Here is a 24,490-nt window from a genome sequence, read left to right on the forward strand (position 1 = left end):
CGTCGTCGGAACGCGAGACCGAGCTTACACCTTTTCGAAGACACAGCACGCCCACAGCATGGGAGTCGCGCCGACTTCTGAGCAATGTCTCCGGCTTCAGCAACGCGACAGAAAAGTGCCCTGACCCTGAATAGCTTCGAGATATCTGTGCTATTATATATGCACTGTCGCTCGGGAGAGTGAACCGTCAGAAAAGAATTGAAACATCTGCCGTGGCTATGGCAGGTGAAGGCATCGACATTTGCTTGGGTTCCTCCTCGACGACCACCCGGTCCGGAGGCTGTTGCTGCGGGTCGTGTCGCAAAAATAAGAGAAGATCGCACAAAAAGTCTAGAAATGGTTGTCAGAATTGCAAAAGACGCAAAGTCAAGGTTGGCTAAGTTACATCCATCAGATCAACGTCGCCCGGAAAACATGCCCTTGGCTACTACTTGTTCATCGAGCTGCTCAACTAACATTCTTGCTTAACAGTGCGATGAGATTCACCCCGAGTGCACCAACTGCGTGAGATTTTCAATGAAATGCGACTATCTATCTGCATCCACAGAGGAGCAGACTTCCACGTCCCTAGGGGACCACGAGCGTCAAGGAAAACGAATTCGACAAAACGAAGAAAGGAAGCCCGCCACAGACATACCTACTCCGACGGCCTCTGATATGGAATCAGACTATGGCCAGACACCCTCTAGTCACATCGATCCCCTTTTGCGTAATGCCTGTATTCTCGATATCCAGAGCCCCGAACTCCTACACCACTACATGTGTCACACGTCGATAACCCTAGGAGACCCCCAAATCTTTAGGGATGTGATTCCACCACTCGGCTTCAAGTACGAATGCGTTATGCGAATGGTCCTATCAATTACCGCCCGACACCTCACCCGACTACGACCCGATCAAGCGGGTTACTATCATCGTCTGGCAGAAGACTATGCAGCGGCGGCACTTCCAGAAGTGGCGGCCATGCTCGCCCAGGTCAATGACGACAATTCGCAGGCCCTCTACTACGCTACAGTCCTAATAAGTCTGTCATCTTTTGCTACAGACCCATCACCAGGGAATATTCTACTTGTCGCCGCCGAGGAGGACGAAGTATCATGGTGGGCGTTGATGAGGGGAGTGAAGATCGTGATCAGCACGACAGGACTTAAAAATATCAGAAAGCAATCAACAGCCGCTCTGCTTTGTGGTAGTTCTACATGGAATGAACCACAAACTTCAGCTCTTAGCGTAACATCGCTTGCACTGCAGTGGGAGAAGCCTCTGGCTGAGATCGAAGAGCTTGTGGGCGAGGTGTATGCCGCCGAAGACAGCATTCATCGGCCTGCTTTTACCCACTTGAAGGAATGTTACAGGAAGCTATTTACTGCATCTGATGAGCCAAAATTCGACAACGAGCAGATGCCTTCTATCATTTACGGCTGGCTATATGAGCTGACTGAAGACTTCGTATTGTCTATACAGAGAAGAGACCCTGTACCCCTGGTTCTGCTTGGGTACTATGCTGTTCTGCTACAGCAATTGGAACATCACTGGTTCATGGAGGGCTGGTCACTTCAGGTCATGAATGGCGTTTACGCGCTACTTGAGGATGGTCACCGGCATTTTCTTACCTGGCCATTGGAACAGGTTGGGTCCATCTGGTCAGGATTATGAATCATCAATAAGTACATGTAGCAGTGGAAAGGACCAACCGAGCATTCATCATGGTTCTACTTTCCACAATGGAACCCTTTGATAGAATTTCCTTTGCTTCCGAACGCTACCTAATGAGACTGTGGTCAACCGCACGCCATGGCATGGGGACTCCATTGTTCAATAAATGCATGGACAGGTTTCAACCATTCACATGGTCGCGACCTTCGCTCTAAAGGTGACGGTATCCCCCGCAGGCAACTAGGCAGCCTTGTTGATGACGGGCCAGCCCTTCTTGATTGAGCCCAGTCCACTATTGTTGGCATTCTTGCTCTTGACTCTGATCACGTCACGACTCTGTCCGACTGACCGGTAAACTCTCGAGCCCGTATCGCACTTCAATAACAGTGCCGTCAGGGATTTACACTGCCGAAAGAACCGAGTTGCGTTCGTCGCAGAAGATTCCCGGTCCAAGTGATTGGCCCGGAGTGCCTTAATCCTTGCCTGCAAAGCTTCACCGCTCAGTCCCCGCGGTGGATAGACGACGGGAATCTCAGTCATAGCCAACTTCTCCAAGTGGTTAAGATGTTTGAGGATTGGAATGATATCCTATAATGAACCATGAGCACTGATTTATAGGTGCCCGCCGACATTCATTTGCCTTGACGTAGGGGATGAACATCATTGTGAAACGTAGCAGGTACGAGGGGCAAAGGAGAAGCTGACGGGAGCGGTTTGTTGCGCGTCATACTCACGAACTTACCGAGACTCTTGTGCACTTCAGTTCGCCATCAATGAGAAGGTAGTTGATAGATGGAAAGAGCTTCACGACTTCCTTGAGATCATCACATTTCCAATGCGCCTTGTAGAGCTCTAGCGTTGCAAGGGTCGTCAACTTTGGGGCGATAATTCTGAGGCCGGCCGTGTGCATAGGCGAGCCGTTGAGTTCCAGACTTAGGCAGCGAAGGTTTGGAAATGTCTGAGGGATGAAGCTGATGGTGATCGATGAAGGGTATGTCAAGACTCGGACGGATTGCAGGCATGCTTTCTGCTTGCCAAGCTCTGCTCGGAAGAAGGCGACCATGGACTTGTTTCCACACTTGAAGGTCAGGCAAACTTCCTCTGGGGTGATCTTGCGCAAAATCTTGACGAGAAGTGCTGCTGTGGTTCTTGAACATGGGATAATGGATGGGTCGTAGTCATCCCGCCACTTCGTGGGAGGCCACTCGGGGCCTTGAGTACAAAGAGACAGGTGGCTTAGACGACGTTAGCATTCAGAGCCAGGTCATCCGAAGAGGTGGCGCTGAATCAAAAGTAGAGGACGAGTGGGCATGGACTTACCGTATGGAACCCAGAATCAATGCGTTTCCTTCAATGGCTTGGAGTTTGTAATGGATCTCGTTCTCATTAACTGTTCGACAGACAGTCTTGAAGAGGTCAGGGATGGTGAAAACGCGGAAGAGCTTGCAGACCCGTGACATTGCTCTGAGGCTGTTTCGATCTTCAAAGTAGATGCCTCTTCGACTTTTAGAGAGCTTAGCAAATCCGATAGTCTCGATGATCAGCTCCAGAGGCAGGGTCATAAGGCTGGCGCTCGATGAGGGAGTGGAAATGACCGTTTTGGTTGCAATATAGCCGCTCCCTCTGGAAACATCCTCCATGGTAGTGGTTTCCTCGATGACCTTTGTCGATAGATAACTTGAGAAAGTTAGAATTCGAAGGTGGGTAGCGATTGGAGGCTCGTTAGCTCAGGAAAGTGCCAAGAGAAAAGAATTGAGTATCAGGCGAGGAAGTAGCGAGTGTTGGCAATATAAGCAAACGTTGCAGATGGCCCAGGGCAAAGCTGGTATTATGCCATTTTCATGAAGGAAGCTGCGAGAAGGTGCAGCTTTTCGAACTTGACAAAGAGTTGAGGCAGTTGTAGGAAGTGGCTACCGTGAGAAAGTATTCAGGGCAAATGGAAGCCATATACCTAGGTACTGGGAATAGTAGGCACATAGCATCAAGTACTTATCACAGCCTTCCAGTAAGGTGGGATTTCAGGCCGCCGAGGTTTATTGTATTCAAATTGTCTTGGCCTGCTAAACCACCTCGGATACTTTGGATGTTCTATATTTCCATCCTTTACTGAAGAGAAGTAAAGAGACGTATATTACGAACACGCGCCTTTCTCTCTAGGTGTGCCATAGAAGCGATGACAAGGGGAGTGAACCAGACACGACATGGAACAAAGGCTATCCATAAGTTCAGAGATGCCACTTTCTCTAAAGACAAAGATCACAACAGACAAGACACAGGGTCTATTACAAAGTACCGTTGAGAATCATGATATTCTTTTGCCAAATAAAATCACATTTTAACTGAACGCCAATACAACTTGTGCATTTGTGCACTTCACTAACTAGCCCTTATGCCCTTGTATCACATAGCAATGTCGCCTCTAGTAGGCCAACGATTAGGTGCTTGGGCAGGGAAACAGATAAAGCAGGATGAATTGCAAATAACCTCAAAGTACGGACACGAAGATCCTCGCGGGGATAGGCATGGCATGGCCCCTTGGCCAAAAAGACATGAAGCTAGGGCCCTCAGACAACAGGCCAAGGGAACTTCTGCACGCCATCCGAGAATTTGACGTCGATGAGTTGTCCTTGTTTGTCTTTGACGGGAACAAAGCAATGCCCCTGAAAAGATCGGTCCATGATGTAGAGAACTTCCAAGTTAGGAAGGTTCTGCCAGACTCTCCACGCCTGGTCGTACCGCCGGGATCTAGCATCATGGAAACCGATTGCGGGGAGTAGCTTCTTGGCCATTGTCGAGGCCTGATAGTGAACTGGCAAGATCGCATCCAGAGGTGAGGAAGCCTGGCACCGCTCATCACTGAGTGCAAGAACGTTGAGGTTGGCCATGGGCGTCAGGTGTCCAGTTGCTAACTAATGTGCGAAACTGGTCAGTAGGGTGTTCATGAGACCTGCAGTGAGGCAGATAAGGTAAAGAATGGAATAGTAACTTACCTGCAGATCCCATCTCGGCCGCACCGGGGAACCTCCAAAGGCCATAGTTCCGCCCATCGTCAAGCGAGATATCTGTGGGAAGATTGCTTGGACCTCTTGGAAGTCACTGGCGTCCCATCGCATTTTGCAGATCTGAATATATGCAAGCTGGGGTCCAAGTATGCTCGCAAGGTCGCTCAGGCCATCGATCGAGGACAGTGGTTTGTTCAAAGGCGCCTCGAAGCTGAAAGCTTTGAGATTCGGAAAGCCAGTTACAATGAAGCCGATATCTGTCGTGACGGGGAAAGACAACGCAGTGACTAATGAGAGATCCCACTGAACTGAATCCATAATCCGAGACAACGGTCTGATGAGAGACAACGTTGCCTTGAATCGAAAGTCCATCCGGAGTTCCCGAAGATTATCCAATTCGCCGATAAGGAACATGATGTCCGTTGGAGTTGACGGTCTGCAGGCAGCCTTGGGGCCTTGGACCTGAACAAAGCGGCCGGGGGTTCGTGAGGTTGGCGGACCTTCTGTGTAGATGCTGAGTACTCTGAGAGGAAGTAATTGTCAGTCAACAGACCTGTGCCATGTGGGTAGATTACCAGACATACTGTATGGAACGAAGGATGAGTCTATTGCGAAACACCAACATCACATGATCGGCGAGGGCATCTTCAGCGCAGCTTATCTGAGAAACTCGGAAGATGATGGGAATGCTGAGACCTCTCATGAGTCGGCTAGTATTCGAGATCGGGACGAGAGAGATGTTGTTGTTGTCCATCTGGCGGAGAATTTCCAAGATGAGCTCTTGGGGCATCCGTTGGAGCGGAAATCCGCCGCTGCCGCCGTTTGTAGGAGGCTGGCCAGGGAATTGGATAGGAGCGATGGCACTCATCTTGTCGCTAGTGGTAGATGAGAAGCGAAGACAATTTCGTATGAGAAAAGTATTTGCAATGCTCAGTGTGCGTGGGATGAGGGTGAGAGTGAGATGGGAAAGTGAGGCAATCTCGTGTGAGCGCGGCAAATATTTCCGAGACTCGATGGATTTTGATAAGGAGAAAGGCTGTAGTGAGCAAAAGTGAAAGAAAGAGTGATAGGCGATCTCGAAAGAGGGGAAATATCTGCGAGACTCGATAGGTGTTGAGAGGAAGAAACTCCAAGGTGAGTGAGGGTGAAAAGGAACAGTGGCAGGCCAAAGACGCGACTGAGGTGAAAGTTTTCAGAAGAGGGTAGGAAGGCACACTCACCCTTCACCCGGTCGTACCTTCCATAGTAGGCGGTGTGATATTAATTTTATGAAGTTGCGTATTCAGTCACTCACGTGTTCACTATGACGATGCAGGAGATAATCTGGATTCTGGAGTCTGGGATTAGTACTTTGCAGACGGCCATAATAGCGCCTTTGTTTCTTACTAGCCCTCGTCCCTTCCTTCTTCTTCGCCTTTCTTCTTTGTACAAGGTTGATTTCATTCATCTTGAAGTTGTCTGTTCAATCTCCTTTAAGTTTCGGTATTGGTGTATTTACTGAAAAGTTGCTCATCTAAAGCAAGCGAACTTCCTTGAAAAACACAGGCAAAGGTAATATTCAGGCGTTGATGTCCTCCTCTGTATCTATACATTGCTTTCTTGATGCTTCAAAATACATCCAGGTTACAGATAAAATCTTGACGTTGTCGAGGACTCAAGCATCGCCAGCCCTGGGCCCCGTCTACTGAGGACTTCTCCTGAGGCAGCCTAGCCAGGCTACCAGTATCTTCGGACCGGTTCTGTCGCTGCCAACTGAAGCACCCTGCCTGCAGAACTACTCCTTAGTATCGTCGCTTGAACCGTCAGAACGACTTTTGCACATCTTGTTGTGGAAATAAACAATCAATGACTTTCTATTGATGAAGGCTACATGGAGAAACGCAGTAGGTACCATTCCAATCGCGGGATCCACCGCTTGAAGTTGAGTCACGACCGGACACTTAAAGTGCCGGGCGAGCTATACTCGTGATGATGACCCGGTACGTTCCGACCACCCCAGGCAGCATAGCAGCGATGATTCTCGGTCGTAAATAGTTTAGAGCACGCTCCGAGTTCAAGGGATTCGCTATCATTTCTTCATCGTCGAATAAATACTGGCGTAGAAATTCTTCACGATGGACCCCGCAAATTTGGGAAGTCAGAGAACTGTAGTCCTGGGACTCTATGACCATTTTATTCGAGCGGTCAACTTCATGGTAAAATTATTCCAGCAATCTACCAAAGAGATGAATACTGATTTTCAAGCACCAGGCTCCATATCCCTTCCTCTATCTCTTCCCCACGAGGAGGATCTCCCGGCACTTGTTAAATTCAAACGATACATGTACAGACACTACCATATTTCCACGTGGCGTCCCAAAAACGCCTAAAAGCCGCGACAGTTTTACACATCGACTGCTTTCCCTTGGCCTTTGGGCCTGCTACAAGGGAACACAATCGTTTGTCTACTCCCGGCTAGAGTCACACTTGCCACAAGTTGTTGCATCGACGCTCACCACGATTGCCTGTGCTCGTATCCGGCTGTCCTGGACATATCTAGTCACGTCTGACGAGAATGAGAGGAACGGCGCCTCCATGACGTCTCTGTTCGCCATACGACGTGCCAAGTGGCTGCGCTTCATCGCTACAACGATTTTGTGCGACAACTTCGATCTTGTGACGGGCTTATGCCTCAAGTTTTTCTTCGACGCTATCGCCCCGTTCCCATCTGACGAAGAGATGCTCAGCGGCGAGGCTACGATTCGTATCTCGTCTTGTCTGAAAACCGCTGCCTTGATTCTTCCAACTGTCATGCTCTTATGGATACTGGAAACAGTAACCTCCACCTGTGCTGCTACTGCTGCACTTTACCAACAATGGGAAGTCGACAAAGGATGGTTGGTTGGTGTCGCGGAGGACATTCGTATTGGAATTTACTCCGTGAGTTTGCAACTATGTCACGGCCTGGCCCAGGACTTCTTGCTCGGATCCGTCAGTGTTATAGGGATTGCTTTGGCTCCGATGGTCGGTTGGGTGCTGTTTCTGCGATCTGTATGATAACGTAACTTCATGTAAGAGGATGTGTCTTGCGCCAGCAAAAGATGTAGTCTACAATTACCACCCACCTCAACCGTACAACTTCATATGTTTCGGATAGAAAGTGCAGTGAGTTTACTCAAAGATATGTTCACAGGCTGTCATGTCGTGTACAAGCATGTATGGTTGTGTTGATTGAATAGAACTCGGCTACATCTTACTCGGCATCCGCATGCCACCATCTAACCTCAACACTGTCCCATTGAGCATCACATTCTCAATAGCATGCCGTGCTAGTGCCGCAAATTCCTCAGGCTTACCCGCACGTACGGGAAACTCCATAGAACGCTCGAGACTGGCGCGGACCTTGTCGGACATCATGGAAGTCATGCGTGACTCGAATAGACTCGGGGCGATGGTGACAACGCGGATGCCGAAGCGGGCAAGGTCACGGGTCATGGGAAGCGTCATGGCCGCGACAGCGCCTTTACTCGCGGCATAGGCGACCTGGCCCTTTTGGCCGTCAAAGGCTGCAGACGATGCGACCATGATGACGATGCCGCGCTCGCCGTCGGGCTTGGAGGGCTCGTTCTTGGCCATGAGAGCCAGTGCCTGGCGGGTAAGATCGATGGTGCCGCGTAGGTTGATGTTCAGGACAAAGTCCCAAGCATCTAGGCCGAATGGCGCGCCATGGCGGTCGAGGATCTGGCTTGATTGTTAGACATGCACAACACGGCAGTAGCCGGACTCGGGGATGGAAGCATACAGATGACGGGTTACCAACACCGGCTGCTGGGATGACACCTCCGACAGGCTTTCCTGACTCCCTTACCCAGGCGGCGGTTCCCTGGACGGCGGCCTCGATGCTCTTGGTGTCCAGAACATCGCAGACAAAGAACTTTGCAGATGAGCCCAGCTTGGACACCAGCTCATTGCCGCTATCCTCATTCATGTCCAGAATGGCGACGTTTCCTCCATTGTTGCATATGTCCTCCACGCAGGCCTGTCCCAGGCCAGACGCGCTGTCATGGGATGGAAGTTAGCGGGGTGGTCATTAGCATGTGATCAGGGATGATGGGCTGGTTGGGCCGTGGAGAGAGGCCTGTTACGTGAGAAGTTGAGATGCATTGCTTACCCGCCAGAGATGATGAAAGTGTGGCCTGAAATCTTCATTATGATGTTTGTCTATGAAAAAGTATAAATCAAATCACATGGGTTGCAGTTGAGGGATGGATGTCAAAGGAGGTCAAATAGGACGGCGTTGAGGTGAGAGCTTACAGCGGGTGCTCCACTAAAGCTCGGTAGTACGGTGAGGAACAAAGTCAAGCCTCGGCAGCCGGTGTAGGCTCGGTGAACAATGCCAGTCCCATCGATTATGAGGTGGAGTATCAAGCCACGATTGGCGGGGTCACCTGAGGCAGTACGTATCCCCAGGGCTGGAACAGGACGGAGTGTAGGACCAATGGGATCCTATCTCAGGCCGTCTGATAAGGCTTCAAGGTACGTACTCCGAGCAGCCACACCTCTGGCACGTGCGCTGTACGCGGGTGGGCTTGACGTTGGCGCTCGAGCCCCCCATCCCATGTCGCAGACTCAGCGGAGCCCGGCGGAGGCCCGGCCCAGTTGTCTCGTGGTGGTGGTGTGCCGTCATTGCAGCACCTCTGGGTGCTTTGCCAGCGCACTTTACTGCACCAACCAACTACGGATACCTGAACGCAATCAGCGCAAGGCTAAGAGCGCACCTCAAGCGACGTCAATCTTCCTTTTCCTGTCCCTTGCCCAACTCGAAACAACAAACCCGATCTGACGCCCTTTCGTTGCTCGTTGCGACCTCAACGTCGCCGCCAGTCCCAGAGGCCGCCGATTCTTTATTCCCTCCGTTTCTTTATGCCGAGCATTGCTTGCTTTTCGCGAATCGAAACTTGCGCCTGAGCGCGTTATCGGCCCAAACTAGAACTGTCACCGTCTTTTGCTTACAAACTGCACGACTTTCCCCCCTCCTGCGCCATTCAGCTTCCCTCGTGGCCTTATCGCCGCTGCGCCGCTGTCGCCCGACTTTTTCGACCGATACACCCCATCGCGCCGCATACCATACCTTATACACATTCCGCACCGCCACGATGACGAGACCGCGGGGTTCCAGCGCCGCGAGCGAGGAGAGCAACGGCACCGCCGGCGAACAGGTGAGGAACCACCCAAACGAGCTCCGATCCGATAACGACCGGGAACATGGGATGGGATAGCATACTGACGGAGTGCGCAGGAGCTGGGTAGCATGTACGACTACTTGGCAAAGATTATCTTGCTGGGACCAAGCGGGACGGGCAAGTGAGTGGCATCAACACCCGAATGGGAGCACGCGACCAACTCCGGCTCTCGCACATAGCTGACATGGCGCTTCTCCGCGATCTCAGGTCCTGTCTGCTTCACCGCTTCGTCAAGAACGAGTGGAGAGTCCTGTCGTCACAGACCATCGGCGTTGAGTTTGCAAGCAAGATCATTAAAGTCGGCACCGGGTCACGGCGGAAACGGATAAAGCTTCAGGTATGCCCCCAGAACTCTCAATAGCGTGACCGGAAAAGGAAGGCGATGCTGATTACAGGAACACCAGCTTTGGGATACGGCCGGCACCGAACGGTTCCGCTCCGTTTCGCGATCATATTACCGAGGCGCCGCCGGGGCCATCCTCGTCTACGATGTCACAAATCACAGCAGTTTCCGCGGTCTACAGCCCTTTCTCAATGACGCACGCGCACTAGCATCCCCGAATCTATCATGCCTATTAGTAGGCAACAAGCTCGACCTCGCTTCCGACCAACTTATCGATACAAGCCTTCCTCCGCCAACACCGAGCAGCGTCGGCTCCATGTCGTACTTTGCAAACGGCTCCGTCGGATCAACGGGAACAAGTCTGCCATCGCTCGGCACGCAGCAGAAGGCCACGGAGGCGCCGGAAGGGCGGGAAGTCAGTAATGCGGACGCAAACAGATGGGCAGGGACGGTCGGGATCCCGGTGGTGATGGAATCGAGCGCGTTTAACGGCGAAAATGTTGACGAAATCTTTGCGAGGCTCGCTAGAATGATCCTTACCAAGATCGAGCTGGGCGATATTGATCCGGACGACCCGATGAGTGGCATTCAATACGGCGATGGATACGGAGGAGGATGGAATGCGGGAGCCAGCGACGGCGCGAGTATCAAGAGCTCCATGACTGGCGCGACACTCGATGAAGCGGCGGGAGGTGTCCGCAGAAGAAGAGGCCGACGAAACACGCGCAGCGGCGCAAACTGGGGGCTGAGAGATTGGGAAGAGGTCTTTACGTTGTCGAACCGACGAAGAGGGGGCAACTGCTGCTGAGGTGTTTTTGCCTTATGGTACCATAGGGTGCCATATGGTGGAAGAGAAGAGACGAAACTTGGTTTCTTGCTGGTTGGTATCTTTGGGCGCGGAGTTTTGCGAGGAGTCTTTATTTCCCAAGGGATGGTCCATCACGGGGCCGGAATACTACGGGCTCGAGGGTCCGAGATTAGCGTTGTACCTGACTTTTGGTTGACGACGAAGGAGCCACGTTCGCTTCACATGTCGAAGTTGGGGGAGCTGGCGTTGCGGGATAGATACCTCATTCTTAGGTCAGGGCTGGCCATACACATACACGCTTCGCTTTCACAACTACATACATTAATGACACCTTTTGGTACATGCAGACAGGGCGGGTGCTTTTTGTATTGATGATGTGACTTTTGCCGGTGACTAGAAGGGTTCGACTATGGGGAACATGGAACTAATTGCATGATCTGATTTGGAATTTGAATCAAAAAGGCAATCTCAACAGTCTCATGACGGAGCTTTGGCTTCCTGGATCGTTGGCAAATGTAATATCTCGAGCCTGATATTGGCCGTGAAGTGAAGGGCATGATGAACGGCGGGAATGCATCCGTCCCACTGGAAGCCCACCCGGGCGATGTGATGCCAGAGGATGAGAAGGACGGCACAATTGAAAACCTGAAACGGCGAGCTGCAGAACTGCAATGCATTTGTAACACGGCCGAGAAAGCCAGTGATTCGAAACCAGAGTAAGCTCTTGCCGTATCGTAAGAGCGAGGGAGACTGACAACGTGGAAGGTGGTCGTCATGAGGCTATCCTCGGGCCCTGAAGCATCGGAGAATGATGCAGCGATTCCCACGGCTATTCCCAACAGAGGAGACGGAGGGCCTCCCTCCGCGAAGGAACCCCACCGAGGTGAGCAGGGGTCTCCAAGGTGGAATTGGGGGAAACTTTTGGATATTTGGGGTAAAGAGGCGGTTCTCCACTCCGTTCGGTGGTGATTTATATCCCCGATGGTGAGACTTGACGATATTTATGGGAACTGGGACAAAGGCCTTCGAATAGGAAGAGTTGCCGATTTGCCATGACGAGTTGTACCCAAGAGGATACCGGCGTGATGGGAACGGTCTCTTGCCAAGAACATGTGCTGCGCCGTCAGTGGGCTTCTCTACTGCTACTGTAGAACCAGCCCGGCCAAGATAAGGTAGGTGAGGGGCAGCATTGCCATCACAGACGTTCTCATAGTAGTCGGACTCTTAGAACAGAAGCACGAGGTAAAGGGTCACCTCACTCAAACCCCTTGGTCTTGCAGCCATGTGCGTGGCTTCCTCCGAATGCAGCCCGCCGGCAGGTTGACTTTATCCAGCAAGGGATGTAACCACACAGTGGCAGCACACTTTAAACAATGCTCCATTTCTAATCCTAGAGAACAGACAATCTTGTGCCCATTGGAGAAAAAGAGGCGTCCCTCATTCTCCGCGCGTGCCTGGCTTGGACCAGATGGGGAATACCGGTAAGTGAGAGCAGACAAGGTGGGAGGTGTGGGGGAGCTGATTTCCAAGTAATCCAACGGGGAAAAAGCCTATGAGGAAAAAGGGGCCCTGGATCATGGATCGGGCATGGAGGGAATGGAGATGCATCTCGGCGGGTGTCGTCCCGTCGTTCAGACTGAGGCAAGTTGCACGAGGTTGGAGGAGACTCTCATCCCAGAAACTGGACATGTTGGTCGGAGTTCAGGGATATTTTGGCTTGAACATCTCTGCGCCGATCCCGAGGTGAGGCGAGCTATACGAATTAGTGTAGAGAAAGCTCAATTACCTGACAAAGACCAAAAGCATGAGATGAGGTGAGATGAGAGGTGGTGAGGCGAGCTCAAGTGGAGAGAGCTCCCCGGTCTGGTTTGAGTGAGAGTGGTGCATGGATGAGATGGTGAGGAGTATATGAGGACGACACATCCTCCCAGCCTTCCACGCGTATGGCAGTCATTTCGCGTGAAGATTCTCTGAGAGCTTCCATCATCAGCTACACAGTCTCACTTACTCTCCGCTGCTTCGCTTCATCGTGAGGTTGCCAATTGAGCGAGAATACTGTCTTATCTCATTCACCCTCGACGTTCTCACAGTAAGACACCCAGCACCACGATCTGCCCCTCGGCCCCTCCAACCCCCCGTCCCTGTCCCGGACCAGCATCTAAGGCACCTCAAGGTACCCATCTACCCCGCCATCCTCCGCGGGGCACCTGCGCTCGGTGCGCTCATCCCCGACTTCATCGTCGCTCTTGCGCGCGCCTGCAAATATCCCGGGATATTACCCTTTTATCTTTGGTGAGATCCCAATCATCTACTCTTTCAATTGGCATCTCTGCCCACCTTCATTGCATCCTAATTGTTCCCCCACGCAATGCGCGTTCATCCAGAGCTCATCCGCAGCTCGACCACCGCTAACACCTCCAGCCACCGCCGCCCCCTCCAAACAATGGCATCACGAACCGTCATCCCAATCGACAAGAACTGGCAGTTTAAACAGGCCGGCAAAGAGGACAGCGAGCTCCTTGCTGTCAGTCAGTTCCCAACAAACGTCCACCTCGACCTCATTCACCACAACGTCATCCCCGACCCCTTCATCGGCAAAAACGAGCTTGATGTCCAGTGGATTGGCGAGGTGCAATGGCTGTACAAGACCACTTTCGCCTTAAAGGCTATCCCCGAGGGTGCCAAGGCAATCTTGGCCTTTGACGGTCTCGACACCTTTGCTACCGTTGTGCTCAATGGCAAGACAATCCTGGAAACGGATAACATGTTCACACCAGAGCGTGTCGATGTCACATCTGTCCTGAAAAAGGATGGGGAGAACAAGCTCGAGATCACCTTTGACAGCGCATACCTACGGGGTTGGAAGCTGGTTGAGAAGTACCCTGATCACAAGTGGGGATGCTGGAACGGCGACAACTCGAGACTTGCCGTCCGCAAAGCTCAATACCACTGGGTATGCGCTCCATAGGCCCTCATTTGGCTGGAATGATTATACTGACGCTGCCAGGGCTGGGATTGGGGCCCGACTCTTTTGACGTGCGGTCCTTGGAGGCCAATCAACCTCGAAATTTACGAGTCGCGCCTATCCGATCTTTACTTCGAGACCACTGTGGACGACTCCCTCAAGAGTGCCAAGGTAGTCGCTCACGCCACGACCGAAGGCAAGGCCTCGAAGGTCCGCTTCGATGTGTCGCTCGATGGCAAGTCGCTGGCCTCTGAGACGATTGATGCCAAAGCCGATGCGGATATTGCAGCAACCTTCCAATTACAAGACCCTGCGCTGTGGTATCCAATTCGCTACGGCAAGCAGCCCTTGTACACCGTGACAGCCACCCTCCTTAGTGGCAGCGATGAGGTCGACACACTGTCCAAGAAGATTGGTATCCGCAAGGTCGAGCTGGTGCAGAGACCCGTCAAAGAGCAACCGGGAACATCATTCTTCTTCCAAGTCAACAACGTCCCCATCTTCTGCGGCGGAAGCGACTGGATTCCTGCCGACAACTTCATCCCTCGCATCAGCAAGGAGAGGTACTACGACTGGATCCGCCTGCTGGCAGACGGCAATCAGTTCATGGTTCGTGTCTGGGGCGGTGGTATCTACGAGGAGCAGGAGTTCTACGATGCCTGCGACGAGTATGGCATCCTCGTGTGGCAAGACTTCATGTTTGGATGCGGCAACTACCCTACCTGGCCGGATCTTCTAAAGTCTATCGACAGAGAGGCGAGAGAAAACGTCAAGATGCTGCGTCACCACCCCTCCATCGTTATTTGGGCGGGCAACAACGAAGATTACCAGTACGCAGAGAGCGAGAATCTGACGTACGATCTCGCAAACAAGGACGCAGAGAGCTGGCTCAAGACCGATTTCCCCGCGCGATACATTTACGAAAAGATTCTCGTCGATACGTGCAAGGACCTCATCCCCGATACCTACTACCACTTTGGCAGCCCTTGGAGTGGGGAGGACACCAGAGACCCCACGGTCGGCGATCTTCACCAGTGGAACGTCTGGCACGGCACACAAGAAAAGTACCAAAACTTTGACAAGCTTGTCGGCCGCTTCGTGTCAGAATTCGGCATGGAGGCATTCCCCTCGGTCAAGACCATTGATGCATACCTGCCCAAAGGCAAAGACGACCCAGACCGCTACCCTCAGTCCTCGACTGTCGACTTCCACAACAAGGCCGACGGCCACGAGCGCCGCATTGCCTTGTACCTCGTCGAGAACTTCCGCTACGCACCCGATCCCTTGGAGCACTTTGTATACTGTACGCAGCTGATGCAGGCTGAATGTCTGGCCTCAGCCTACAGACTGTGGAAGAGGCAGTGGAAGGGTCCCGGCAGGGAATACTGCGGCGGAGCTTTGGTATGGCAAATCAACGACTGCTGGCCCGTGACTTCATGGGCCATCTGCGACTACTACCTCCGCCCGAAGCACGCCTACTTCACCGTAAAGCGCGAGATGGCGCCAATTTCCATTGGCATCACCCGCACGGAGCATAAGCACCCCAAGGACAAGTACACGCGCGTCGATATCGAAACCAAGACGCAGATTGAGATTTGGGGCTCGAATCTGCAACTGAAAGACCTGATTGTTGACTTGCTGGTCAAGGCGTGGGACGTCGAGACCGGGGAGGAGACGTACTCTGAGACTGTTGACAAGGGCTTTGTCCTGCCTGAGAACAGGTCAACGGAGATGGCCGCCTTTGAGGTGCCCGTGAGGCAAAAGGGCGATGAGGCCAAGACCGTCGTCGCAGCGTACCTAATTCAGGATGGCAAGCAGATTGCGCGATACGTCAACTGGCCTGAGCCGCTCAAGTATCTGCACTTGCAGAAGCCCAAGAGCCTGAAGGCGACACTTGCGGAGGGCGGTGATGTGGTGGAGATCAGTGCCGAGGTTCCCGTCAAGGGTGTCGCGTTGGAGGCTGAGGATGATGCTGTGGTATTCAGCGATAACTTGGTAGACATTGTCCCCGGTGAGGTTGTCAAAATTGGAGTCAAGGGTGCGACCAAGGATACAAAGATTGAGACGAGGTATCTGGGTATGCTCAACTGATAGAGATTCACGGGTAGTGAATCACCTTTGGATTGTTTAAGAGAGTAGGATATGATTCAAAAGCGATATTAAGTCTTTCGGATTTCACCCCAGACTGTCAAACGGTGCAATGAATCGAAGGCTGTCTATGTCTACTGAGTCCAAGATCACGGCCAGTGAGTATATGGCCTCTAATAAATAAGGTTAAGTTCCCGTATCCCCCATCTCAAAATAATCATGCCCACCACGTCTCGGCCCTGGAGGCAAGCAATCTGTCTACAAGGCCGCCAAGAAGAGTCCCTCTAGGCGAAGACCCTCAGTATCGGCGACTTCAGTATACACTCTCGGGCTGTGATAGGGGTGGTACGGGTACGGTCTGGTGTAAGCAGCGGGTGTCAGTATGCAAGTATGATTCCAACCTGTATGCCCGCTTTTGGGATGGAAAATAAGCTGATTGCAACTAACCCGTATTCAGGCGTAAACGAGATCTGATAATCGGCGCCGCGAGTCGCGCTGTGTTGAATAACCTTTGTCCAGAACCGCTCAAAGAACTCCCTCTCGGGCTTATAGACTGGGTCTGAAGGGTCGGCGCACTGCGAGGCCTGTGTTGTGCCGATGCGGGCGTGGACGTGGTAGATCTATGGACGTCAGTATCGACGTTGGTCACCTACGCGCTTGAAGCATGGTGTTTCCGTTCAACTTACATGCGGGATGACCTTTTCGAGGACCTCCTGGTCTTCTACGGACTCGTCCAACAGACGCTCCGAGACGACGACCCAGTGCGAGATGTCGGCGGTTATGCGAAGGCTGAAGCAGAGTAGCCACTGTCAGAGTAGTTCTCGGTACACGTCATTGAGAGTGAGTACTCACTTCGGCACTCTTTCCAGGATGTACCTTGCCGCGTACGGGTTGAACATGGATCGGTTTCGGTGTGTCTCGTGTGTCACTCGCCCCGCAAACCCCAGTTCCTTATCGATCTTGAATGTGCCTTGGTAGAACTCGACGGACTGGTCGAGAGTCCAGATGTCGCTATTCCTCGAGACTCAGCATTGTGCCGGTATCAGTGTGCGACCTGTTGGGGGAGCGTACCTTCCAGACTGTGCGTTCACTTTCACGGGCTTGAGGACTTGGGCACGTTCGAGTTGCTTGCGATAGTGCTCGAGGTGGTCTTTTGGCGTCAGCCCTGGTGGCCTGGGACCTACGTATCCGGGCCATGAGGACATGATTCTAGAGCAGGGGCATTAGCACAGGTGGTTTTTGGTGGCTAGGGAAGATCTTCAAGCTTACTGTGCGACAAGCTGGAAATCAAATTGATCGAGAATGCGTCTCAGTTCGGGTAGTTGCTCGGCGGGAATGTCTCTGTAGTCAATCTCGACTCCGGCTACGCGGTATAGTGAGTCAGTGGCGTGGGTTTTCTCACAATTATAGTCACAACGATGCGAATGCGGACTTACTGTAGCCCTTGGCCTTGAGATCTGGGAATAGAGCGACCCAGTTGGCGAAGTTGTCGCCAGGGGAGATGCCCCATAGCGTGCGAAATCGAGCGATGCTGGGCATGTTGACCAAGTGCAGATACTATGGGATCTAGTAACGGACAGGAAAACTGACGAAGGAGAGAAAGATCAAAGACAAAGGATCAGCTTCGAAAATCGGAAAGCCTGGCAAGGCGAACGTGCGAGGGCGAGGTATTGCTTCTTAAAGCTCGCACAGCTCCCATTGGAACCCCTCCATAGCATTACCCCCGTTCCAAAGCTCCCCACGATTCCGTCAAACTCGAGAGCTCTTATTCCATCTATAGCCGGCCAATGACCCGAAGCCAATTCGACCAGATGGGCCTCAACGGTGGACCCCGAAAATGGTCCGAAAGCGCCCGAGTCTTGCTTTCTTTGCTTTTGCTATAGTCAAACCTGGGGCCATCGTAGTCTAGAAGGGATACACTCGGCGAACTCTTACTTGATATGGACAGTCCTCAAAGGAACGGCGCAATGGCATCATCCCGTCTCTTCGTGAACCCCGCGGATTGCAAGCCCCTCCCCCACTTGCCAGAAACGGTAATTTTTCCCTCGGAGTCTGGGGAATAGTGGATCATCCATTCGTTGTGTGAGCTTCAACTCGAGTCTCGAGCTGCCCAAGGCCTGTGAATCAGGAAAGGCAATAGGAATGGAGGCGTTCTGGGCTGTATCGAGTAAGACTCGCCTATGATTGAAATCTGTATGTATAAAGACAGAGCGTCGTGTCTTGGTGTCTCTTGCCGCGCTAGTGCCAAGTCTGACTGGGTGTCAGTAGCTTGATGGTGCCAAACCAGTCTACATGCTACTTAGATCAATGCCATCTTGGAGCGCATCGAATTCTGTATCAGAGTATTCTCGCTTTTCGTTGATGGCTATTGATCACACCCTCTGCTACCTAAGACTAGGCTGTTCGAAATGCCCAGCCCTATCGGCAGATCTTGACCGACCATGCCGGGTTCAATTCAACGTGGGAGACTGAACTAGACATCACGATGAATTCCATTCGTCATCAAGTCGTGATTAACCCCTAGAAAAGGAAACAGGATATCTACGGCAGATATGCCGTACCAATGGACCGGCTTTGAAGTCTATGCGTTATCCTACTACCCCGTCCACCGCTGTCTTCCTACCTGACGTGAATTACCTCTAGAGAGCACGGCCAATGCAGACAGAGACCCTGTCGTGGGGATCCATAGACTGACGAGAGGCCGACTTCTTTGTATGATCAGCTCTCCTGGTTCTGAATCTCCATTGCGACATGCCAATCCAGATGTTCGAGAACATTCTCTGGCTGCACAGCCTCGTCACACTTAGGGCACAAGTATTGCTGTCCTTGCTCGTCTGTTGAGCTACCTTGAATGGCCCGAGCCGAGATACTCGCAGTATCTAATCCCCCTGATGTTGAGTCTTCTGCTGCATCGTTCGCTGTATACATCCTTTTTCTACCTGCATGCATGTTCGCCACATCTCCCCCTCGGCTTCGTTTCAGAGGGGACGCAGAGGAGTCCGATGTAAAGAAGGACGTGATACGGTGCCCAGGATCAGACGTAGGCGCCCCGGATTCCAGATTCGACATGCTAACAGAGATACCCAAGCACGGCCAAGACTCACCGTGGTCTGTAAGATCCTTGAGTAATCCATGCAGCATGTTAAATATGGTATCCCGGTTGATCTTGACGTGCGGTGGGATCGGCGCTTGCTTGGATCGCGTCGGGCCGAACCGACCCCGGATATGGTGTTGAACAGCAATAGTCCTGGGTCGTCGAGGCACCTCTGAATCCAGATCGAGATCGCGTAGTCGCGACTCCAGATCTGCCGCAAAGATTCGCAGCCATTTGCTGGCCTGTTGAAGGTTCTCGGCTTTGGGCACAAAGGTCTTGGCAGCCAGCAAAGACTGGACTTCACTCCGGGGCCTCACTGGGCCTGTCTCGTCACCTCTGATGGCCCTATAAACCCATTGACCATCTTGCGCTCCCAATTCTGATCTCATCTCTGCAAGTGAGACCTGGAGTAGGTCGCGTATGCCATCGGACCCGAACGCCTTGACGACTTTCTGACCAAGCTGCCTTGCCAAACCGGAGAGTGAGGTCACTTTGAGGGTCGGCATAATGGTGGGGATGCATTTGCGCCTGATGATTGTTTGACCGAATGGTTTGTTCATTCGAGAAGCGACCTTGGCGAGCATCTTGTTATGGCTAATGCCAGCGGACGTCGTGAGTTCCAGTTCCGCCTTGATCTCTTTGCGGATATTGCGAATAATGCTAGCCCCGATGCTCAGTACCACATCGTCCCAGTCGAGTATGTATTCTGGGTCACGGGCATTGGGAAGATCCATCACTTTGTCCGACTTCCAGTCGAGCGACGTGTCCACCGGGGGCAACGGTAGCGTCTCTTCGGGGTTGTTTCTGAGCGATCCCAATCCGGGGAATCGCTCTGTCAGAACCTGGTAGACTTGAGCTGACAAGTCAACGTAGAACTCATCCACCCCGGCTCTCTCAATGGTAGGCGCAGGTGTGGCCGGAAGAATCCTTCGCACAAGCTTCATCGTCCTTCGCGACATGTCGCGATATGGGTCCAGAGAGGCCTTGTCCGTCGTCAAATTGTCCAGAACGTCGGCCCTGTACCTCCAGCAATCATCGCCTTCCCTCCAAGTTGGGACATGTTGAAGGACGATGTCTGGGCAGAGCCGACGGGCTTCCTCCACCGAGATAGTCCTCTTCAGTCCGCGATCCTTTGCTGGATAATTCAACGCGATGATGGCGTTCCATTGGCGCACTGCGAGGGGCTTGGAAGGAGGAAGACCAAGCCTGACTGATTCGTATTGGGCATAGAAGGAGTCGTAATCGACGAGTGCAACAACTCGGAGAGGCGATTCTGGAGACGATTGTGCTAGGAGCTGCAAGTCATGCTGGGTGAACTGTGATTCTGCGCTCGTCGGATCAGTCGGGAACCTGAAGCTATCATCGGACATGGCTATGGCGTGTTCAGCTCCGTAGAATCATGTCGTCGCTCATTTAATTGCGTAAGGTGAGTGAACGCCGTTGAGTTCAAATCCAAGGCAATCTCGGCACAAGAGCCAAGACTTGATTGCATTCCTGTAGATGGAGGTTGGAAATGTAGCTGTCAACTGCGCCATTGGAAGGAAATGTCTGGGGTCCTCACTAACAGGCAATAAGCACAGCCTAGGGACTTGACTGCAGTAGGGCTGTGACATTCTGTTAGAGTGTAACTTTAGATTGCGGGTAATCGCTAACTGAATCGAACATCCCCAGGCTGCTTATGCGGAGCTGACATACAATTACAGTGTAAAAATGTCCAAGACTTAGTGGGTAGCTGCCTGTGAGTGAGAAACCAAGACTACAGTGGGGTGTCAAAGGTTCGTGTGCAGCGCACAGTATCCCGCAAAAGTACTACTTTTCAACAGCGAATAAAAACTTGAATTTAATAAGAAAGAAAATTTAAAAATTACTATATAACTAATTAGCTATTATATTAGTATATATTTAAGTTGTACTATGTTTTATTTAATTATAAAAGCGTTAAATAAATCTTTTAAAAAATAGGTTTTAAGAGATTTTTATTATAGTAGATTATAGGGCCTATTAAGTGCGAATAGCACTGTACCTCTTAGTAAATTCTATTTTATTCTATATTCTACTTTTATATTATATTATAAAGTATCAATATAACGTATTTTAAAATATATAAAAAGTAGTCTTATATACTTTATATACTTAAGTATTTTATTAAAATTTTAAATTATATTATTTATACTTAAGTTAGAAAGATATCTATAGTAATAACGAGACGTAATTAGTGGGCTATAGGTGACGCACTGGGAGGGTGTACACGAACTTTTGACACCCTACTGTACTTTGGTGGATGAGGTTACCTAATATCACCGACTGGACTCAACTTCAGTCCGCATAATGAGAGCTTCGCTGTAAGATGATGATTGAAGAGGATCCATAGGTACAGTATCCAGAGGAAAGCGTATGGACCGATTTCAGAAATGGAAAAACAAACATCTCAAGACGGATAAATTACGATCGAATCAATCGTATCTGTCATATCTTCAGAGAGTCTTACAGTGAGGTGCCCAAGAAGCTTTAAGTCGCTTTCCATGCCCCAACTCTGCAATTGGTTAGAGTACAATATTTCAAGTTGGGTCGGCGGCGCCGCCTGATCACGGACCATCCGCACCAATAGCCGGGGTAAGAATCTTCAATTCAGGTATTACTGATTAACGGCAGAGAAAAAGACAAGTCCCGTTTCCACCTCGGTAGTCGGAAACCCCCGAAACAAAGTCCATCATAACGGAGTCATTGTCTTAAGCCTTGAGGTTGGAGACATAGATGCAGTGGGCGGCGTCCTTCGCGTCGGTGCAGTCGCGGCGGATCAGCTTGGCGCCGTTGTTGACGCCGTCGCAGCTGCAATGGGAGCATTCGTGCCAGTAGCACCGGTTGCTGTCGTAGTAGCAGGCAATGCCCTCCTCAGCCACACAGAGCTTCTGTTATAGCAGACTTGTCAGCAAATCTAGACAATCTGAACCTTGAGACCGTGTGTAACTTACGCGAGCGAAGAGCTGGGAAGCCTCGTTGGGAGAGGTTTCGAGGGGAGCGGCGAATACGGCGCCGAAGAGGGCGGCGGCCAAGAAGATGACAGCCGACTTCATTTTGAATGTTGTAAAAGAGTGGTTAGATTTTAAAGAGTGTGGGTTGATAGCGAATATGTAGCCGTTGACAGATTTGTTCGAGTTGATAAAGTAATATGAGTTGGAGGGAGAGAGTCGTCCTTCGTCTTCTTAATAGAAACGTCAACCTCATGTGTTCTCCCTTCCTCTGCCTTTTTTCTCTCATCCCACCTCGTGCCGTTGTCCCCATCGCCAAATTTACCCGTGCTTTAAAATTGCGCATCTACGGGGACGATGACTTTTGAAAAATATCTCCGGATTAAACACCGACACGCAGACCCGGAACACAGCCAGCGAAGAGCGCGGCAGGGCTGTGCTAGCCCACGATCCCCGCAGTTCTCAGCCAGCGGAGTTGGGCTCACTAGGAGCTACGATACAACATGGATATCAATGTAGTGCGAAGCTTTGTTGTAGAGGACAATAAATAGATTGCTTTTCAGGAACTGAAGATACATGATTCGTCATTTAGGCCCGATCGAGGTTGCATGTGGTGCTGATACGTCAACGCAGGTGATTGTTGATGTGTGTAAGATTGCTTACCCCCTTCAGCCCTTCGGGTGGACTCTCCCACAATCCCGCGCCGAAATCACAAAGTAATTTCATGTCTATTGGGAAGCCTAAAATAATAGTAGTCGTGTAGTTGTGGGTTGGCGCACGAATCGTACAACGCTTTTTGCTGGAATGCTCGGAGTGCATAGGCGGAACGTGGAGATTCCAAGTTTCATATATTTCTGACCAGCAAAATAAACAGCGAAGACACCATCTTCTTCTGATGTGAAATGTGAATTTGAATTTCAAATAGGCTATTTTACTTCTATTGGTAGGGCCCGAAGGTTTTGGAACAACTTGACGAGGTATAGTTTAACATCAACTGATCGAAAGGTGACAAGGAAGACCGCGCCATATTAGTTCGGGACTTGGAATAGCCCTATTCTAGCCATCGGCATCTTCCGTCTAAAGGCGCAGATCCAAATTTCGGGCACGTCCGCAACCGCTTCGACTTACGATTCATGTCATTATAGGTAGAGAGGTCTAGTCGAGATGGAATCTCGTTGGTAATAGAGCTGTAAGCGAGTTCGGTATAGTCCTAACGGGGCGACCTTAATGTCAGACAAATATGCTCAACTTCCCCTTCCCGGGAGTGCCGTCTTCGCACTCTCTCAACTCCTTCTTCCAAATAAACAGCCAACCCTGGAAGCTTAGAGCTGACTTAGGGCTTGAGGCTAGCTCTTATAGCTCCCAGAGATCCGAGATGGCTTCTTAGACTTGTACAAATGACGGCTAGATGGCCATTAGTAGTGACGAGAGTTCGCGGATACTAGCGATCAATTGCGAGTAGGAGAGGGCTTTGGAGAAATCTAACCTGAGTATATTGAGAGACGGAGAGATAACCATTGATGGTCATGAAGAATTTTGTGTATTCGTCTTGATGTTCCCAGATGCCCTCGTCCGCCATTGGAAGTATTCACACAATCCCGTGATACACATGGGACGTTGATGCCAAAAGGGCACCAGGCTGCTTAAGTACCTGGTCATTTGTGGAGGACTTCACAAAACGAGACGAGGAGTCCTTCAATAAGGGTCTTGGTGAGCCTCTAGCATGATCATCTAGAAATTTAAGCTGTACCCCGTAGCTTATTTACACACTATCAACGGCTCAATGTCACTCCTACGGGCATGGTATGGAGGACTAGGACTTGTTGCTGACGACTTCTAGTTCAAGTGTCGAAACTATTTTCACTAAGATCTCCTATACGTACATGTAATTTTGGAGACAATAATTTCTTTGTATGATATGGAAGGCTCAAATTCCGTCCTCAACTTTCTATCTGGGCCCATGCCTTGACGCGGACTTGCGGACTCGCGGTGCAGGATGGGTGAGACCCCTATCGGTGACGAAGCAAGATAACGAGACAGCATATAGACTGTCCGTCAATAAAGAATTGAAGCATATCATAACGTTACTCAACGACTTTCTATGCCATCAAAAGCCGACCAAATCGCTATCTTATCACTGACATGTCAATTTTTGGAACCCCCACAGCCAGCATCGCACGAGCAATCGTCAGTCTAAGCTGTGGCATCCATTATCGCAGTAGCTGGAGGCACCGGCGATCTCGATCGTGCCATTGTTGAGGATATTCCAGCAGACGGGAAGTTCTAAGTCGTCATCTTGAGCAGAAAGGTAATGTGTGTATAATTCCCACGATCCAAAACGCC

General features: G+C 51.1%; 11 protein-coding genes across 11 annotated transcripts; 4 read left to right on the plus strand and 7 right to left on the minus strand.

Moving 5' to 3' along the window:
* Positions 1–516: 516 nt before the first annotated feature.
* Positions 517–1,656, plus strand: CPAR01_01783 (uncharacterized protein; the record flags this gene model as incomplete). Its single annotated transcript, XM_060486071.1, has 1 exon — positions 517–1,656. The coding sequence occupies one exon, from the start codon at positions 517–519 to the stop codon at positions 1,654–1,656; it is 1,140 nt and encodes a 379-aa protein (XP_060356928.1).
* A 240-nt stretch (positions 1,657–1,896) lies between these two features.
* On the minus strand, positions 1,897–3,296 carry CPAR01_01784 (F-box domain-containing protein; the record flags this gene model as incomplete). The annotated part of the gene is made up of 3 exons (XM_060486072.1): positions 1,897–2,244; positions 2,399–2,891; positions 2,977–3,296. The coding sequence occupies 3 exons, from the start codon at positions 3,294–3,296 to the stop codon at positions 1,897–1,899; spliced, it is 1,161 nt and encodes a 386-aa protein (XP_060356929.1).
* A 924-nt stretch (positions 3,297–4,220) lies between these two features.
* On the minus strand, positions 4,221–5,526 carry CPAR01_01785 (F-box domain-containing protein; the record flags this gene model as incomplete). The annotated part of the gene is made up of 3 exons (XM_060486073.1): positions 4,221–4,565; positions 4,647–5,181; positions 5,243–5,526. The coding sequence occupies 3 exons, from the start codon at positions 5,524–5,526 to the stop codon at positions 4,221–4,223; spliced, it is 1,164 nt and encodes a 387-aa protein (XP_060356930.1).
* Positions 5,527–6,772: 1,246 nt separating this feature from the next.
* Positions 6,773–7,694, plus strand: CPAR01_01786 (uncharacterized protein; the record flags this gene model as incomplete). Its single annotated transcript, XM_060486074.1, has 2 exons — positions 6,773–6,981; positions 7,040–7,694. The coding sequence occupies 2 exons, from the start codon at positions 6,773–6,775 to the stop codon at positions 7,692–7,694; spliced, it is 864 nt and encodes a 287-aa protein (XP_060356931.1).
* Positions 7,695–7,883: 189 nt separating this feature from the next.
* Positions 7,884–8,846, minus strand: CPAR01_01787 (short-chain dehydrogenase; the record flags this gene model as incomplete). The annotated part of the gene is made up of 3 exons (XM_060486075.1): positions 7,884–8,378; positions 8,440–8,695; positions 8,809–8,846. 3 exons carry the CDS (start codon positions 8,844–8,846, stop codon positions 7,884–7,886), a joined length of 789 nt encoding a protein of 262 aa, XP_060356932.1.
* Positions 8,847–9,793: 947 nt separating this feature from the next.
* Positions 9,794–11,031, plus strand: CPAR01_01788 (Ras family protein; the record flags this gene model as incomplete). The annotated part of the gene is made up of 4 exons (XM_060486076.1): positions 9,794–9,856; positions 9,937–10,001; positions 10,088–10,217; positions 10,276–11,031. 4 exons carry the CDS (start codon positions 9,794–9,796, stop codon positions 11,029–11,031), a joined length of 1,014 nt encoding a protein of 337 aa, XP_060356933.1.
* A 407-nt stretch (positions 11,032–11,438) lies between these two features.
* Positions 11,439–12,143, minus strand: CPAR01_01789 (uncharacterized protein; the record flags this gene model as incomplete). The annotated part of the gene is made up of 2 exons (XM_060486077.1): positions 11,439–11,860; positions 12,098–12,143. The coding sequence occupies 2 exons, from the start codon at positions 12,141–12,143 to the stop codon at positions 11,439–11,441; spliced, it is 468 nt and encodes a 155-aa protein (XP_060356934.1).
* Positions 12,144–13,399: 1,256 nt separating this feature from the next.
* Positions 13,400–16,087, plus strand: CPAR01_01790 (glycosyl hydrolase family 2; the record flags this gene model as incomplete). Its single annotated transcript, XM_060486078.1, has 2 exons — positions 13,400–13,984; positions 14,039–16,087. 2 exons carry the CDS (start codon positions 13,400–13,402, stop codon positions 16,085–16,087), a joined length of 2,634 nt encoding a protein of 877 aa, XP_060356935.1.
* A 255-nt stretch (positions 16,088–16,342) lies between these two features.
* Positions 16,343–17,623, minus strand: CPAR01_01791 (xylose isomerase TIM barrel; the record flags this gene model as incomplete). Its single annotated transcript, XM_060486079.1, has 7 exons — positions 16,343–16,442; positions 16,532–16,704; positions 16,771–16,873; positions 16,937–17,101; positions 17,156–17,293; positions 17,354–17,447; positions 17,521–17,623. The coding sequence occupies 7 exons, from the start codon at positions 17,621–17,623 to the stop codon at positions 16,343–16,345; spliced, it is 876 nt and encodes a 291-aa protein (XP_060356936.1).
* Positions 17,624–18,802: 1,179 nt separating this feature from the next.
* Positions 18,803–20,548, minus strand: CPAR01_01792 (sister chromatid cohesion protein Eso1; the record flags this gene model as incomplete). Its single annotated transcript, XM_060486080.1, has 1 exon — positions 18,803–20,548. One exon carries the CDS (start codon positions 20,546–20,548, stop codon positions 18,803–18,805), a length of 1,746 nt encoding a protein of 581 aa, XP_060356937.1.
* A 1,359-nt stretch (positions 20,549–21,907) lies between these two features.
* CPAR01_01793 (uncharacterized protein) lies at positions 21,908–22,252 on the minus strand (the record flags this gene model as incomplete). Its single annotated transcript, XM_060486081.1, has 2 exons — positions 21,908–22,087; positions 22,151–22,252. The coding sequence occupies 2 exons, from the start codon at positions 22,250–22,252 to the stop codon at positions 21,908–21,910; spliced, it is 282 nt and encodes a 93-aa protein (XP_060356938.1).
* Between the last annotated feature and the right edge of the window lie 2,238 nt (positions 22,253–24,490).

This window comes from Colletotrichum paranaense (genome assembly GCF_030867605.1).
Source record: "Colletotrichum paranaense strain IMI 384185 chromosome Unknown Scaffold_1.1, whole genome shotgun sequence".
NCBI classification, from domain to species: Eukaryota; Fungi; Ascomycota; class Sordariomycetes; order Glomerellales; family Glomerellaceae; genus Colletotrichum; species Colletotrichum paranaense.